This window comes from Leopardus geoffroyi, chromosome B1 (assembly GCF_018350155.1).
Source record: "Leopardus geoffroyi isolate Oge1 chromosome B1, O.geoffroyi_Oge1_pat1.0, whole genome shotgun sequence".
Lineage (NCBI taxonomy): Eukaryota > Metazoa > Chordata > Mammalia > Carnivora > Felidae > Leopardus > Leopardus geoffroyi.
In genome coordinates, this window is record NC_059327.1 from 52,797,736 (window position 1) to 52,812,063 (window position 14,328).

The window sequence follows — 14,328 nt, forward strand, 5'->3', positions numbered from 1 at the left end:
TAGCCTTTATTTTGGGTTGTGGACCCTTCTGAAATCTGATGAAGGAATATTTGCTTTCTCCTTTCACCCAGATTTCTCTTTTTATTTCCTGCTTTTATGTTTTGAGCCCCACATCAGGCTCTGCGCTGTCAGTGCAGAGCCTGCTTGGGATTCTCCACCACCCTCCCCACCCCTCCCCTACTTGTATGTGTTCTTTCTTTCAAAACAAATGAATAAACTTCAAAAAACAAAAAAGGCTAGCTAAAATATAGATGCCCTGGCAAGCTAGCCCTGAGGACTACTGATGATTTCTGGTTTTTCTTTTTTGCTGGAATGTTGAGGATTAAGATGGGAAAGCCTGAGCAGGCAGGACTTCCAGAAAGAATGAAGCCCTGCCTAGCTTTCCAGGGTGGAGACTCAGATGTGTTCCTTCAGGCACATCCTTGGAGCAGGGAAACCCCGAGACTCAGCTGGTGTTCTTTTTCCTGAGCAGCTAATGACAAGGATCTCCACGAAGATCTGTGACCTCTGCCCCTGGGGGAGGGGGCGCTGGAGGGGTGGTGAAGAGATGCTGCTGGAGCAAGGCTGTCCCACTGACAGCTGGGAGTTTTGTGTGGGTCTGTATGGCTCTTTGCTTCCACCCTAGCAGTTGGCGAAGTGATGGTTGGTGAGTGGAATCTTAGGGCAACATTGATCTTGATGCATCAGAGCTACTGAGTAGAGTCACAAATGCAATGTAGCAGCCAGGAACGTTACAGCTTTAAGCCACAGGAAGAATTTTGAGGGGCTTGCTGTTCCATGGATCTACTTGGATTCTTGACTCCTCATTGGATCACAACCTACAATCACTACAAACTACAATTAATACTTCCAGTTAGCTTCCTACGCTTAGCAGTTGAGAGGTGGTATAGATTAACAGTAAAGACACTGGCTCAAGACTGGGTTCAAACCCAGTACTAACTCTTACTGGTTATGTGACCTTGAAAAATTCCTTCATCTACAAAACTGGAGAAAAAAGTTGATTTTGTTGTGAGAATTAAGTGATTTAGTAGATGTAAACCACTTAAAAGTGTGACTGGCACATAGTAAGCTATTGTTATTGAGCCCAGCATACATCATATCCTTGGGCCGGTAGCCATGTGTTAATCAACTGAATTTAAATTGGAAATAGGAATTAGTGATTGGAGATGGGAGGGTGGGAAAAAAAAAAAACAGGAGATGCATTTTGCCCCAGTGCCCCTTTACAAAATACTTCTGGAATTTTGCCAGTCAGTTCGTGAGAATCTGCCTCCCATTTGCTACCCATGGCTCATTAATGATCCTTACACACAGAGTGCAGATTTTATCCTTTTAGCTATTCATGTAGCCTTTTAATTGGATCCATGAGGTGAGGGTCAATACTCATCGACCTGGGGAAGATTATTTTTCAACATTTTTACACAACAAGACAACATGTTGTGACAGAATGAAACCCACGTCCATCCCACTCTGCAACCGAAGAAGCACCTGCCTTTGAGTGCAGTGCAAGTACAGATTTGTATTCCATCATGTCCAAACAATCCATTCCCTGAAGGAAAAAAAGAATGGAAAAGAAAAATCAGGCTTCTGAAGCTGGGAGAAATCCTAGACCTGCCCCTCTCTTCCTGGTGGGGGGCCTATTACTTTGCAATTTACCTTTTACATTCTGTCCTCTCACCTCCTGTCATCTCTCAGTGAGGGCCACCACGTCTAAGGCTCATCAGAGGAAGTTGGAAGGAAATAGGAATTTGGATAGCTGAACGGTGACATGTGTGTTATGAAGTTGGCCTCACTCTCTCGAGCTTGGGTAGGCTTTCAGGATGTGGCAACCGGTGAGTGGGGCAGACACTGAAGACCACTAACTTAATTCCCATCCTTGGCTTGCTGATCCATCTAATATTGGCATCCCCCTGCTGGTCTTATGCCCAAAGGGGATTCTAAGTACCTGTGTTCTTGGAACACCCCCACTTTTATGATCAGACCTATACCCATCATCTTACCTGAAGGCAGTGAGATTACCAGGAGGAAGAGTAACCCAATGAGAGAGTGCCTCATTGCTGATGAGGGCACAGAGCTGGAACATTCTGGGGGTGGCTGCCTGGAAGCTTCCTTTATAGAGCTGGGCAAAGTTGGGTGGGGCTGGGCACTGGCCTCATTCTACTTGGAAGGGCATTCAGGGGAGACAGGCTTCTTCAGGCTTAGAAGAAGAAAAGTTCCTGGTCCTGTCTTTGCTACTTCCTCTTTTACCAATCATGGGAAAAGAAGGAACTCAGTCAAGGCGAGACAGGATCCGAGACCAGGCATCCTCCTGCCCAGGCCCAAATATTTATCCTATAACTTCATATGTATAGTGATAGAAAAATGGCAGGGAAAATGTTTACTCTCTTTCTACTTTGTTTCTCCTTTCCTTGGGAGTCCCATTGAGAACACAGGAGACAAGGGAAGCAATGTTATGAACACGGGCTTAACTTAAGATCACAAAGGATGTGAGCAAGATCTTGCTGTGTTTCCAGAAATAAAGAGTCTTAAGGTGTCAACTGTTGATCTGACCAAGAGTTAGGTAGGTACTCAGACATAACAGAGAAGGGGTATGCTTCTCTTTGGGCAGCAGATTTATTCACCTGGCTGAGGCAGATGGTATAGGGAATGTGTCACCCAGGAAAGTTCACCAAGGGCTTTGTTTTCCAAATGGCTGCTATTGAAATGTTGCCTAGTATTTGGAAATTTTAAGGTTCTGGGAAAGGTTGTCTTTTTGGAGTGGGTAGGTTGGAACTCTCTTCTGGTTTCTTACAGGAAGAGCCAGATCACTGCTGTGTGCAAGGTTGGATGCCCAGCATTCAGAGTAGAGCAGGACACCACTTCCCTGGAGCTATAAGGGCATAGCTCCAGAGAAGGATCATTAGGTCTGTCTTCCCTGGAGAGGTGGAGGACGACCAAAAGTTGAGGAGACGCTTACTTTGGTTATATTCTTGCCTTGAGGTGGGCTTGTACCCAAGTGTCCCATAACCGTAGGATTCTGAGTCTGTAAAATGGAAGTAGAGCATAATTTTATTGGTTATGATCCATTTTGCAGTCACATACCCTTGGGTAAATTATTTAGCATCTCTGAGCTTCAGCTTCCTCTTCTCAAAAAGTGCACTGTAAAAGGGTTTTCTGAGGATGACAAATTACAAAGTGCATTGCACTCATCCTGGTATAGATTAGGCTCTTCACTCCTCCTCCTCCCTCTCCCCCTCCTCTTCTTCCTCCTCCTCCATCACCACCAGCACCTCTTCTTTCTCTTCCTTCTCTTCCTCCTTCGTTAAATTCCACCATTAGAGCTGTCTTTCTTTCTTTTTTGTACACTCTCTCCAAGAGATCTCTTAGCGAATGCAAAAAACAGCCAGGAGAGTTTTATTCTGGGTTCCAACAATGTGCATTGTTGGGAGCACCACTGTGGGTTGGCATGGGGAGTTGGGGAGAGGAGGTGTGATAATGGCCTGGAAGTAAGTAGTTCAATACTAGATCAGGGCTGAGGATTCCCTTAAATGACTCCATAGAAGACTCCCAGGTCCCTGCATGGGGCATATACTTCCTGCCCATACAATGGAGGCCATATCCTGACCATCTGCTGCCATAGACAAAGCATAGACTTAGTTGGCACCTTCCCATTCTTTTAGAGATGGAGGAAACAAGGCTTGAATGGGTGAATGGGCTTGTACAAAGGGAAGACTCAATCTGTGAGCTGTGCTGGCATAAAATTTTCAGCTCTCTTGATTCTCAGTTCAGAACTCTGTCCTCCATATATTTTAAGTTTATTAATCATGCATTTGGAAATATGGAAAGTATGAGCCTAACATTTTCTAAATACTTCTGAGCCTCCTCCTATACCTGATCCTGGAAAAGCAAATCTAAGACGCCTTTGGAGATTAGCAGGTGTGGGAGATGGACCTTTCCTTTCCATTCGTGCATGTCTTGATTAAGTCAGCATCCCAACCTTTGGACAGGAGCTTTTCTTACCTGTGCTGAGTGTTCCCACCTCCTGTCTGAGTTCTTGTTGGGAAAACGTGCCAGGGAAGCATTAACAGCTTCATACTATCCCCTTTAATGTTGCTTTGTTGGAAATTTCTTCTGTATTTTAGTTTTCTAGAATTTTTGTGCTCTCCTGATCATGTCTACCTTCAAGAAAAAAACCCGCCATTGCCAACAATGACTACACCCCCTCAGCTACTTTAATGAATTAACTTGTTGAAGGATGAAGCCCCTTTCCTGACTGCCTCGTTCACGAGTCAGATAGTTCCTGGGTGCAATGACTTCATGCTCATTTTTCTCTATGTGCAAGCTTATTTTCCCCCATGGCTCAATAAGTCATTGATATATGATGAAATTTAATACACACAAAGAAAAATAAAATCATACACATAGTTTAGTGACTGAACATAAAGCAAACACCATGGGGTCACCTCTTAGATTAAGAAAACAGACCTTTTCCAGCATCACAAAAGGTCCCAGTGAACTCTTAAGTGACTATAGCTCACTACCTCCCCAACAAGGCAACCACTGCTCTGACCCAGATAATCATCACTTTCTTGCTTTGCTTTATGGTTTTCTCTTTAGTATGGATCACTAACCAGGGTAGTTTAATTTGCCTCTTTTTGACCTATCTGTAAAAGGCGGCACAAAAGTATTACTTGTGACTGTTTTCCTCTTTTCTTTATTATATTTTAAAGATACTTGTATATTTCTGAGTGTAGCATTAGTTTTTGCTTCTGTCTATTGACTATTTAATATATTTAGGATGGATGACAAGTATCTGAGTTGCTTCCACGGATTACCAAAGAGTCCTGCGGTGGGACATTCTTGTACTTATATTCTGTGCACACAGGCTTGCTTCTTGGAGGATAGATACCTTGGAGTAAAATTGCTAAGTTACAGGACATGCATAACGTCATTTTGTTCTAAATGTCAAATTGTTTACTAAAGTGCCTTTTACTAATTTTTATATCCATCAGCAGGTGTATAAGGGTTTTGGTCACTCCACATTCTTAGCACTACTTGGTATTGTCAGACCTTTATACTTTAGACAACTGGATGGTGATCTAGTGGTCCCTCAGGGCAGATTAATATAAATTTCCCTGATCACAAATAAGGTGAGGTATCTTTTTGTATGTTTATTGGTCACTTAGGGTTCCTCTTTTTTTTTTTTTTTAGCTTTGATTTTATTTTATTCCTCTTTGGATAAGTATCTAGTTAAGTCATTTGCCCATTTCTTTTCTACTGGCTTGTCCATGAAGAATAATTTGTACTGCGAATATGCTTACTGTTCTGATTTTGTAATGATCAGGGCAGGCTAAACGTTCAGTATATTAAGACCAGGTATGTGTCCCCAGACCTAGTTCTTTCCCTAGGCCTGGTTTTATAAATGCTGGTGACAAACCAAGTCTGATTTATATGATGCACCTTATATGGGAAATGTCTGTGACTCAGAGTATCTGCTCATCCTAGAGAAATGACAGCACAGCTAGTGTAAGATAACCATTGGAAGATAACCATTGCTAATTTGATGATTATCAGTTGCCACTGAGTGAATTATAAAACTATTGAGTTTTATTTTCTAAACAAACAAACAAAACTTTACAAATTATGGGATTGTCCAAGATGGCGGTGTAGAAAGATCCTGAATTCATCTCCTCCTACGGACACACCAAATCTACAACTACATATGGAATAATTCCTGCTGAAAAAGAACTGAAAACTAACTGAACAGCTTTCTCCACAAGAGATAAAATGACTGCATCTAGATTGGGTAGGAGAGGCAGAGACACTGTCTCACCAAAATCCTACCCCTGGCTCTGTGACACATAATTGGAGGGATCTCACTTCTAAAGCCTCTCCCTGAGGAGAGAGGGGTTTGTGTCACACATTGGGCACCCCGACCCTTGAGACCTGCGCCCAAGAGACCATGCCCTCAAAATGCCTGTCTTTGAAAACCAATGCAGCTTACATCCGGGGATCCTGAGGGGCTATGGGATCTGAGATGCTTCTTTTGAGGGGCTCGTGAATGGACTCACTTGTCCCAGGAACTAGTGCAAAGGCAGCAGTTTGAGAGATGATTGGATTTTACGTGATGGTGATTCTGTTGGTCATATTAAAGAGTCTACTGGAGGAGTAGGGATTAATTGGGATTTTTCTTGGAATGGAATGGAGTGTAACGGATTTTTGTGCTCTTCCCCCACCTTGTTAGGGAAGCTGGGCATGTGAGGATACAACCATGCTAAAGCCAAGGGCATGCCCCACCATCTGTGCTCATTCATGGAGTTGAAATTTCTCTTCCTTCGTTTCTTTTTTTTTTTTAATGTTTGTTAGTTTGTTTATTTATTTATTGAGAGAATGAGAGTGTCAGTGAGCAGGGGAGGGGCAGAGAGAATCCCAGACAGGCTCTGTGCTGTCAATGTAGAACCTGACTAGGGCCCGACCCCATGAACTGTGAGATCATGACCTGAGCCAAAATCAAGAGTCCAGCACTTAACTGGCTGAGCCACCCAGGCACCCCTCTCTTCCTTTGTTTCTAATTTTATTTATTCAGTCCTCTCTCTCTTTTCCCTGGATGAGTATGGCTAAAGCTTTATCAATTTTGTTTATCTTTTCAAAGAACCAGCCCTTAGTTTCATCCATCTTTTCTATTGTTATTGTGTGTTTTTTCTTTTTGTTTGTTTTGTTTCTATTTCATTTATTTCTGCTCTGATCTTTATTATTTCCGTCCTTCCACTAACTTTGGGAGTGAAACTCCTTCAGTTCATCTTGTTTGGAGCTTTCTCTGTTTCTTGGACCTGGATGCCTGTTTCCTTCCTCAGGTTGGGGAAGTTTTCAGCTATTATTTCTTCAAATACACTTTCTGCCCCTTTCTTTCTTCTCCTTTTGGGACCTCTGTGATACAAATGTTAGTACCCTTTGTCACAGAGGTCGCTTGACATATGCTCATTTTAAAAATTCTTTTTTAAAATTAAAAAAAAAATTCTTTTTTCTTTTTGCTGTTCAGCTTGCTTGCTTTTCATTACTATGTCTTCCAGCTGATCTGCTCTTCTATATCCTCTAATTTTCTGTTGATTCCCTCTAGTGGAGTTTTTATTTCTATATTGTGTTCTTCAGCTACAACTGGTTCTTTTTATGTTTTCTATCTCTTTGTTGAAGTTCTCACTTAGTTCATCTACTCTTCTCTCAAGTGCCATGAGTGCCTTTATGACCATTACTTTGAACTCCTTATCAGGTAGATTGCTCACCTCCATTTTGTTTAGCTCTTTTTCTGTGGTTTTGTCTTGTTCTTTTGTTTGGAACATATTCATCTGTCTCCTCACTTTGACTGACTCTCTGTGTTTATTACTATGTATTAGGCATGTCAGCCATGTATCCCAGTCTTGAAACTACTGGCCTTATGTAGAAGAGGTCTTGTGGTGCACTCCTGTAGCACAGTCCCCCCCGGTCACCAGACAGGTGATTCAGGTGCGTCTCCTGTGTGGAATGCATGTGCCTTTCTATTATGGCTGGGCCATGACTGCTGCCAGTGCACCGGTAGACAGGGCTTGCCCCCAGTTCAGCTGCTGCAAATCTGCTGGTGGGTGGGGCTAGCTTCCCCCTCCCTGTAGCAGAAGTCTCGCTGGAGAGATACCAGAGGTGGAGCAGTGGGGGCTTCTTTGGAGGGGTATCCACTGGGATGAATGGGTTGGGTGGGGCAACTGATGCTAGCAAGGTAGATGAAAAGTGTCAGAACTGGCTCCGGCAGCTAGACTAAAGGATGGCCAGAAAAATGGATCCACCAGTACTTCTGTTCCCAGAGAAAGCTCCTGCAGACCCCTGCCCTTTTGGCACATGTCCTGAAATTAGTCAATAAATCTCCATCACATATACCCAGGTCCTTTTAAAAATATTGCTTCGGTGCTAGGTATCAGGCTGAGTGATATAGCTTGCTGGCTCTCTAAGAATGGAGATGGTTTCCTAAAGTCCTCAGGCTCTCCTGGAGTTAAACCCCACTGATTTTCAAAAGCAGATGTTATGGGGGCTTGTCTTTTTGATGAAGGTCCCCAGGGTCAGGCCTGCCTGGTGTGGGTCTTGATTCCCCCCAGTATCCCATGCCTGTGATATCCCTTCTGATTATAGGTCACTGTGTGGAGGACTGGCTTCCCAACGACATCTCTGCCCTTCCTACCCTTCTTGATGTGGTCTTATCAATATGTCTTTGATTGTACCAGTCTTCAGGTTGTTTTCAGAGTAAATTGCATTACACGTAGTTGTTGCCTTGGTATGTCTGTGGCAGAAGATGGACTCAGGATCCTCTTGCTTTGCCATCATCTTTTTCTACCTCTTCTTAACAATTTGAATATATTATCTCTTCCGGCTTGCAAAGTTTCTGTGGAGAAATCTGGTCTCATGGGGGTTCCTTTGTATGTGACCAGTCTCTTCTCTTGCTGTTTTCAAAATTCTTTATTGTAGACTTTTGACAACACAATTATAATATGCTTTGGTTGGACTTGGAATTTTTCCTTGTTGGGCTCCATTAGGCTTCATTAATTTGGGCATTCATTTCTTTTCCTCAGGTTTGGGAAGTTTTTAGCCATTATTTCTTCAAATAAACAATCTGCTTCCTTCTTTCTCTGTTTTTTTGGGACCCCAATAATGCGCATATTGTTTGACTTTATGGTGTCCTTAATTCCTTTAATCTTCTTTCTATATTTTTCATTCATTTTTATTTTTGTTTCTCTGACTGAATAATTTCAAATGACCTGTCCTCACATTTGTTGATTCTCTTTGCTTATTGTTCTGGTCTCCTGTTGAACTTCTCTCTTGAAATTTTCTGTTCAGTTGTTGTGTTTTTCAGGTCAAATGAAATGTTGAAATACTCTCATATCACTTGACAACTAGCTACCATTTTGACCCTCCCATTAGGCACTTTATGCCCCTGTTCCAGATCCCCAGGCATCCCACAATGTAGCATGAACCGTTTAGAATTAGCAGTTTAGTTTTCAGACAGAATTTTAACCAACCGTGGCATTTCATTTTTAGGATTTCATGTTGAAAACAACTCACTATGCCATTAATGGTCACTTGTTGGCTTTTATTAAATTGGATCTTCCTTATAGAGCTTATGGGAGAACCAACTGAAGTTAGAGGGTGAGAGTATATTGCTGCCTTTTCCCTAACAACGGGGGACTTCAGACCAGAGGAATGAAGGGCCCAAGGACAACAACTCCTTTGATTACTGGCAAATCTTGACTTAAATATTGGTTCTTCTAGACCATGGTCCCAGGACCCATTACCCTTTCATCATGTTTCTCTAATTGTATACTGGGGCAGGGTTTAGCGTGAGGGTAAGATTATAGTTTCAGTCTCTCTGAGATTCTACAGGCCCCAAGAGATGACTTCAGACCAAAACCCAAATCAAAACCCAAGCAGGAAGAAGCCAGCTGGTTACCCATAACAGCTGCTTCAACAGGAGACTAATAAAGAAATCACTCTCTGCACCTGCAGAAGTTCAGACAGGGAAGTGAGATCTGTTTGTTCCAAGTGATCAAGAGACATCTGCCTGGAAGGGGCTGTGTAATCAGGTGAATCAGTTTATTACCTTTAGCAAAATTTGATTATGCTTGGAGTCTTAGGACATTCTGTGAGGAAATGTTGGCTTGGAACTTGTCCCTGGCCACACACAGAGAAGAAAGGCCTCAGTGCTTGCTTTCAAGATCAGATGCCTTAATGCCACTGGGACTAGTGCCCAGAAGTCCCCAAGGCTAGTTTGCATTCTTCCTTAGCTTCTGCCAGATTGTCTACAGAACATGATTATTCCCTTGAACAATTAGGTCTCTTCCTCCTCCTCAAATTTCTTAGCATAATTGTAACAAATTGGGCTGTCCTTATCTCCACTTCTGGAAGGCACTGTGGAGAAAAGCAATTCTGTAACACTCGTCAAGAATCTGGCATGTGACAAATATTCAGCCTTACTTATAACTATGAGCAAATCCTCAGCCCACCCTTTATTTTCTCAACTCATATCTGTAAAAATCAAGGTACAAATCTAATTTGGGGAAACATGCAAGGGCCGGCATCACTATTGAGTGTAAAGGAGAAATCCAGCATATCCATCTATTCCAGTATGAAAATTGAGGTCTCCAGGGGTGCCTAGGTGGTTCAGTCCATTAAGCGTCAAACTCATGATTTCAGCTCAGGTCATGATTTCACTGTGAGATTGAGTCCCATGTTGAGCTCTATGCTGACAGTGCAGAACCTGCTTGGATTCTCTCTCTCCCTCTCTCTGCCCCTCCCACACATTCATGTTCTTGTTCTCTTCCTCTCTTAAATAAATAACAATTTTTTAAAAAGAAAGAAAATAGAGGTATCCAGAGAGTAGAAAAAGGGGGAAGTTCAGTTCAGTTCAGTTCAATGTGGTCAACACTTGTGGCACTCCATTTCATGCCAGGCCCTGTGTGGCATTCCAAGGATTTACAGTGTTTGGAAGATTCTTGCCTTCACAGTCACATGGGTCATAAGGTTATAATTTTAATATAATGAGGTAAAAGCTATGGTATTTTCATGTACAACATGCTATGGAAACTTGGGGCACAAAATTGAGAATTGGGGGAAACATCTCCTGGAGAAGATGATATCCTGGAGTAGAATCTTTAAGGATAAGTAGGACTTAACCAGGAAGTACAGGAAGTACAGGAAAAGGGGTTCCAGGGAAACTCAGTAGATTCATAGAATCAGGGTACAAAGGTATAGAAGAGTATGGTGTGTGCAGATATAAACACCTATTTACGTATTGCTAGAATGTGGGTGTGGTTAAAGATGAAGATGGAGAGGGAGGTAGAGCCACGTTACAAAAGACTGTGAGTGAAATTTTAACAAATGTAGACTTAATATGTTATAGAGGTATTATTGAAGGGAGTTCAAGGAAATGATAAAGTCTGATATGTCTTTTGGATAGACCCATTGAGCACCCTTGTGAAGGACAGATTTAGGGGGAAAGATTAGAGTTAAGGAAGTTAGAAGGCTTTAATTTTTGAGAGTCATATGTTTAGACAAAACCTCTGTTGGCCTACCCCTTACACTGAAGCATCACTCAATAGGTAGTGTTCACTCTAGAGTTATTAATAAGAAAGTGATATTGTACCAGCTAAGCTGTGTAGAGGTTGAGGGGAGAGGTAGTGTTACTATCTGAAGAAGAGTGGTCTGACTCGAGGACTGTCATTATACCTGTGAATTCACCATTATTCAAGGTCTGTCTCTTTGTTTTCCAGTTTCCAAAAGCATGTCCATCCCCCAGGATCAGATTCACATAAAACAGGCTCATAAGATCAATACGAAACAAGTATCACAATATATTAATTTGTGATGAAAAACAGGGCTTGGAATATTCTATGCCAGAGTTCTTTGCCTTCTTTTCTTGGTTATTCTAGGTAATGGTTGTCAATTTTGTATATCTTTTCAAAAAACCAACTCTTAGGTTTGTTATCTTTTCTATTGTTTTTCTATTTATTTTTAGTCTAATATTTATAGTTTACTTCATTTTGCTGAGTTTGGGCTTAGTTTCTAATTCCTTGAGGTGTAAAGTTGGGTTGTTTATTCATGCTATTACTTAGTAATCTTTCGTTTATTTAAAAACAACACTTTAGCATGTTTTGAAAGGCAAATCTAGTGGTGATGAACTTCTTCAGACTTTGGTAATGTTTTTATCCCTCCTTCATTTCTGAAGGAAAGCTTTGCTGGTTGTAATATTGGTTGGCTGTTGTTTTTTCTTTCTGACCTTTTTTTTTTCAATATATGAAATTTATTGTCAAATTGGTTTCCATACAACACCCAGTGCTCATCCCAACAGGTGCCCTCCTCAATACCCATCACCTCCCCTCCCCTCCCTCCCACCCCCCATCAACCCTCAGTTTGTTCTCATTTTTAAGAGTCTCTTATGCTTTGGCTCTCTCCCACTCTAACCTCTTTTTTTTTTTTTTCCTTCCCCTCCCCCATGGGTTTCTGTTAAGTTTCTCAGGATCCACATAAGAGTGAAAACATATGGTATCTGTCTTTCTCTGTATGGCTTATTTCACTTAGCATCACACTCTCCAGTTCCATCCACGTTGCTACAAAGGGCCATATTTCATTCTTTTTCATTGCCACGTAGTACTCCATTGTGTATATAAACCACAATTTCTTTATCCATTCATCAGTTGATGGACATTTAGGCTCTTTCCATAATTTGGCTATTGTTGAGAGTGCTGCTATAAACATTGGGGTACAAGTGCCCCTTCTTTCTGACCTTTGAATATGTCATTCTACTTCCTCTTGGCCTGCAAGGTTGAGAATCTGGTGATAGCCTTATGGGAATTTCCTTGTATGGCACAAATCTTTTTTCTCTTGGTGCTTAAAAAATTGTCTTTGACTTTTGACAATTTGATTACATATGTTGGGGTAATTTTCTTTAGGTTGATTTTGGTTGGGGACTTTTAAGCCTCAGCTAGCCGGATTTTCATATCCTTCTCAAGATTTGGGAAATTTTTAGCCTTTATTTCTTTAAAAAAAATTTTTTTTTAACATTTATTTATTTTTGAGAGAGAGAGAGAGTGAGCATGAGTGGGGGAGAGGGAGACACAGAATACGAAGCAGGCTCCAGGCTCTGAGCTGTCAGCACAGAGCCCGAAGTTGGACGCTTAACCGAGCCACCCAGGTGCCCCAACCTTTATTTCTTTAAATAAACTTTCTTCCTTTCTCTTTCTCTTCTTCTTCTGACATTCTCATAATTCCTATTGTTCCCTTAGTGGTGTTTCATATGTACCATATGTTTATTCATTGTTTTTCATTTTTTTCTTTTTATTCCTCTAACTGGCTGATTTCAAATGACCTATGTTCAGATTCATGGATTCTTTCTTTTCCATGAGTGAGTCTCCTGTTGAATCTTTCTATTGAATTTTTCATTTCTGGCATTGTATTCTTCAGCTCCAGGAGTTCTGTTTGGTTCTTTTTATGGTTTCTATTTCTTTTCTTTTTAGAAAGTTTTTATTTTCTGTCAACCTTATTTCCATTTTGTTCTCCTTTGTGGGAGTGCAACTTAAAACCACTCAGTGGTTGTTCCTTCATGATTTCTATTTTTTTATTAAACTACTCATTTTGTTCATGCATTGTTTTCCTGTTTTCATTTAGTTGTTTATCTGATTTTCTTTTGCATCTTACTGAGCTTCATGAAGATAATTACTTTGAATTTTTTGTCAGGTAATTTGTAGGTCTCCATTTCTCTAGGGTTGGTTACTATAGTTTTATCACTGTTCTTTGGTGGTGTCGTGTTTGCCTGATTCTTTATCACCCATGTAGCCTTGTGTTTGTACTTGTGCATTTTATTTTTTTAATTTTTTTATTAAAAAAATTTTTTTTAATGTTTATTTATTTTTGAGACAGAGAGAGACAGAGCATGAACAGGGGAGGGGCAGAGAGAGAGGGAGACCCAGAATCTGAAACAGGCTCCAGGCTCTGAGCTGTCAGCACAGAGCCCGACACGGGGCTCGAACTCACGGACCATGAGATCATGACCTGAGCCAAAGTCGGACGCTTAACCGACCAAGCCACCCAGGCGCCCCAATGTACTTGTGCATTTTAAGGAACAAATATTTCTTCAAGTCTTTATAGACTGTCTTCAGTAGATAAAGGTTTTCTTATTTGGGATCCTCAGGATGATGGGATTATCTTCAGGGTCAAAGTTAAGCAAAGTTGGAGACAGTTCACATGGCTGCTATTGGATGTATTGTGGGATCCATAGTTAGCAGGCCTGTTACCTGGCATTTGGATGGGCATGGATTCTGTCTGGTCACTGGATGAACAGATCTTCTTGCAAGACTTTGGTTTGTCGGCTGGTACTGGTACAAGGGTCAACTTCAAGGTCCATAGATGGTGGAACGGTTGTCAGATGTGCAGATAGGTGTGGTTCCCTCACGATTCCTGGGAGGGCTCCTGATAGGTCACTGAGTGGGCTATTGGGTGGGAAGAATTTGTCCTGGACTATGGCTGAGATGTCTTGAATTGAGTCACAGGGCTACTTCATGGTCCACAAATCTGGGACCCAAATTTCAATCCAACTGCAGCTGGGACCCAGATCTGTAGGCCTGTGTCCAGGCCACAGACTGGCATGCCTCTTGCTAGGTTTCTGGGTGGACAAAAATACCCTCAGGCTAGCCAAGTGGTTCTGGAGTTTGGTCACATGGTTGCTTCTGGATCTGCAGTCAGACTGAAGTTGGTAGGCCTGCTTCCTAGGACACAGATGGGCGTGTCTCCCTTTAGGCCCTAGGTAGGCAGGACTGATCCTAAACCATGGCTGAGAGTGAC

General features: G+C 41.8%; 1 protein-coding gene and 1 non-coding gene across 2 annotated transcripts; one reads left to right on the plus strand and one right to left on the minus strand.

Moving 5' to 3' along the window:
- Window positions 1-1,313: 1,313 nt before the first annotated feature.
- DEFB136 (defensin beta 136) lies at window positions 1,314-2,071 on the minus strand. Its single transcript, XM_045462512.1, has 2 exons — window positions 1,998-2,071; window positions 1,314-1,546 (listed from the first exon to the last, which is right to left on the minus strand). The coding sequence occupies exons 1-2, from the start codon at window positions 2,050-2,052 to the stop codon at window positions 1,374-1,376; spliced, it is 228 nt and encodes a 75-aa protein (XP_045318468.1). The 5' UTR covers window positions 2,053-2,071; the 3' UTR covers window positions 1,314-1,373.
- Window positions 2,072-5,281: 3,210 nt separating this feature from the next.
- Window positions 5,282-5,413, plus strand: LOC123596629. The gene has a single exon (XR_006711785.1). It is a non-coding gene; the product is annotated as a small nucleolar RNA SNORA72 (small nucleolar RNA).
- Window positions 5,414-14,328: the final 8,915 nt, after the last annotated feature.

Coding starts and splice junctions, on each gene's coding strand:
- DEFB136 (XM_045462512.1), bottom strand. CDS start 2,052: ATGAGGCACTCTCTCATTGGGTTACTCTTCCTCCTGGTAATCTCACTG. Junction 1,547..1,997: donor GGTAATCTCACTGCCTTCAG/GTAAGATGATGG, acceptor TTTTTCCTTCAG/GGAATGGATTGTTTGGACAT.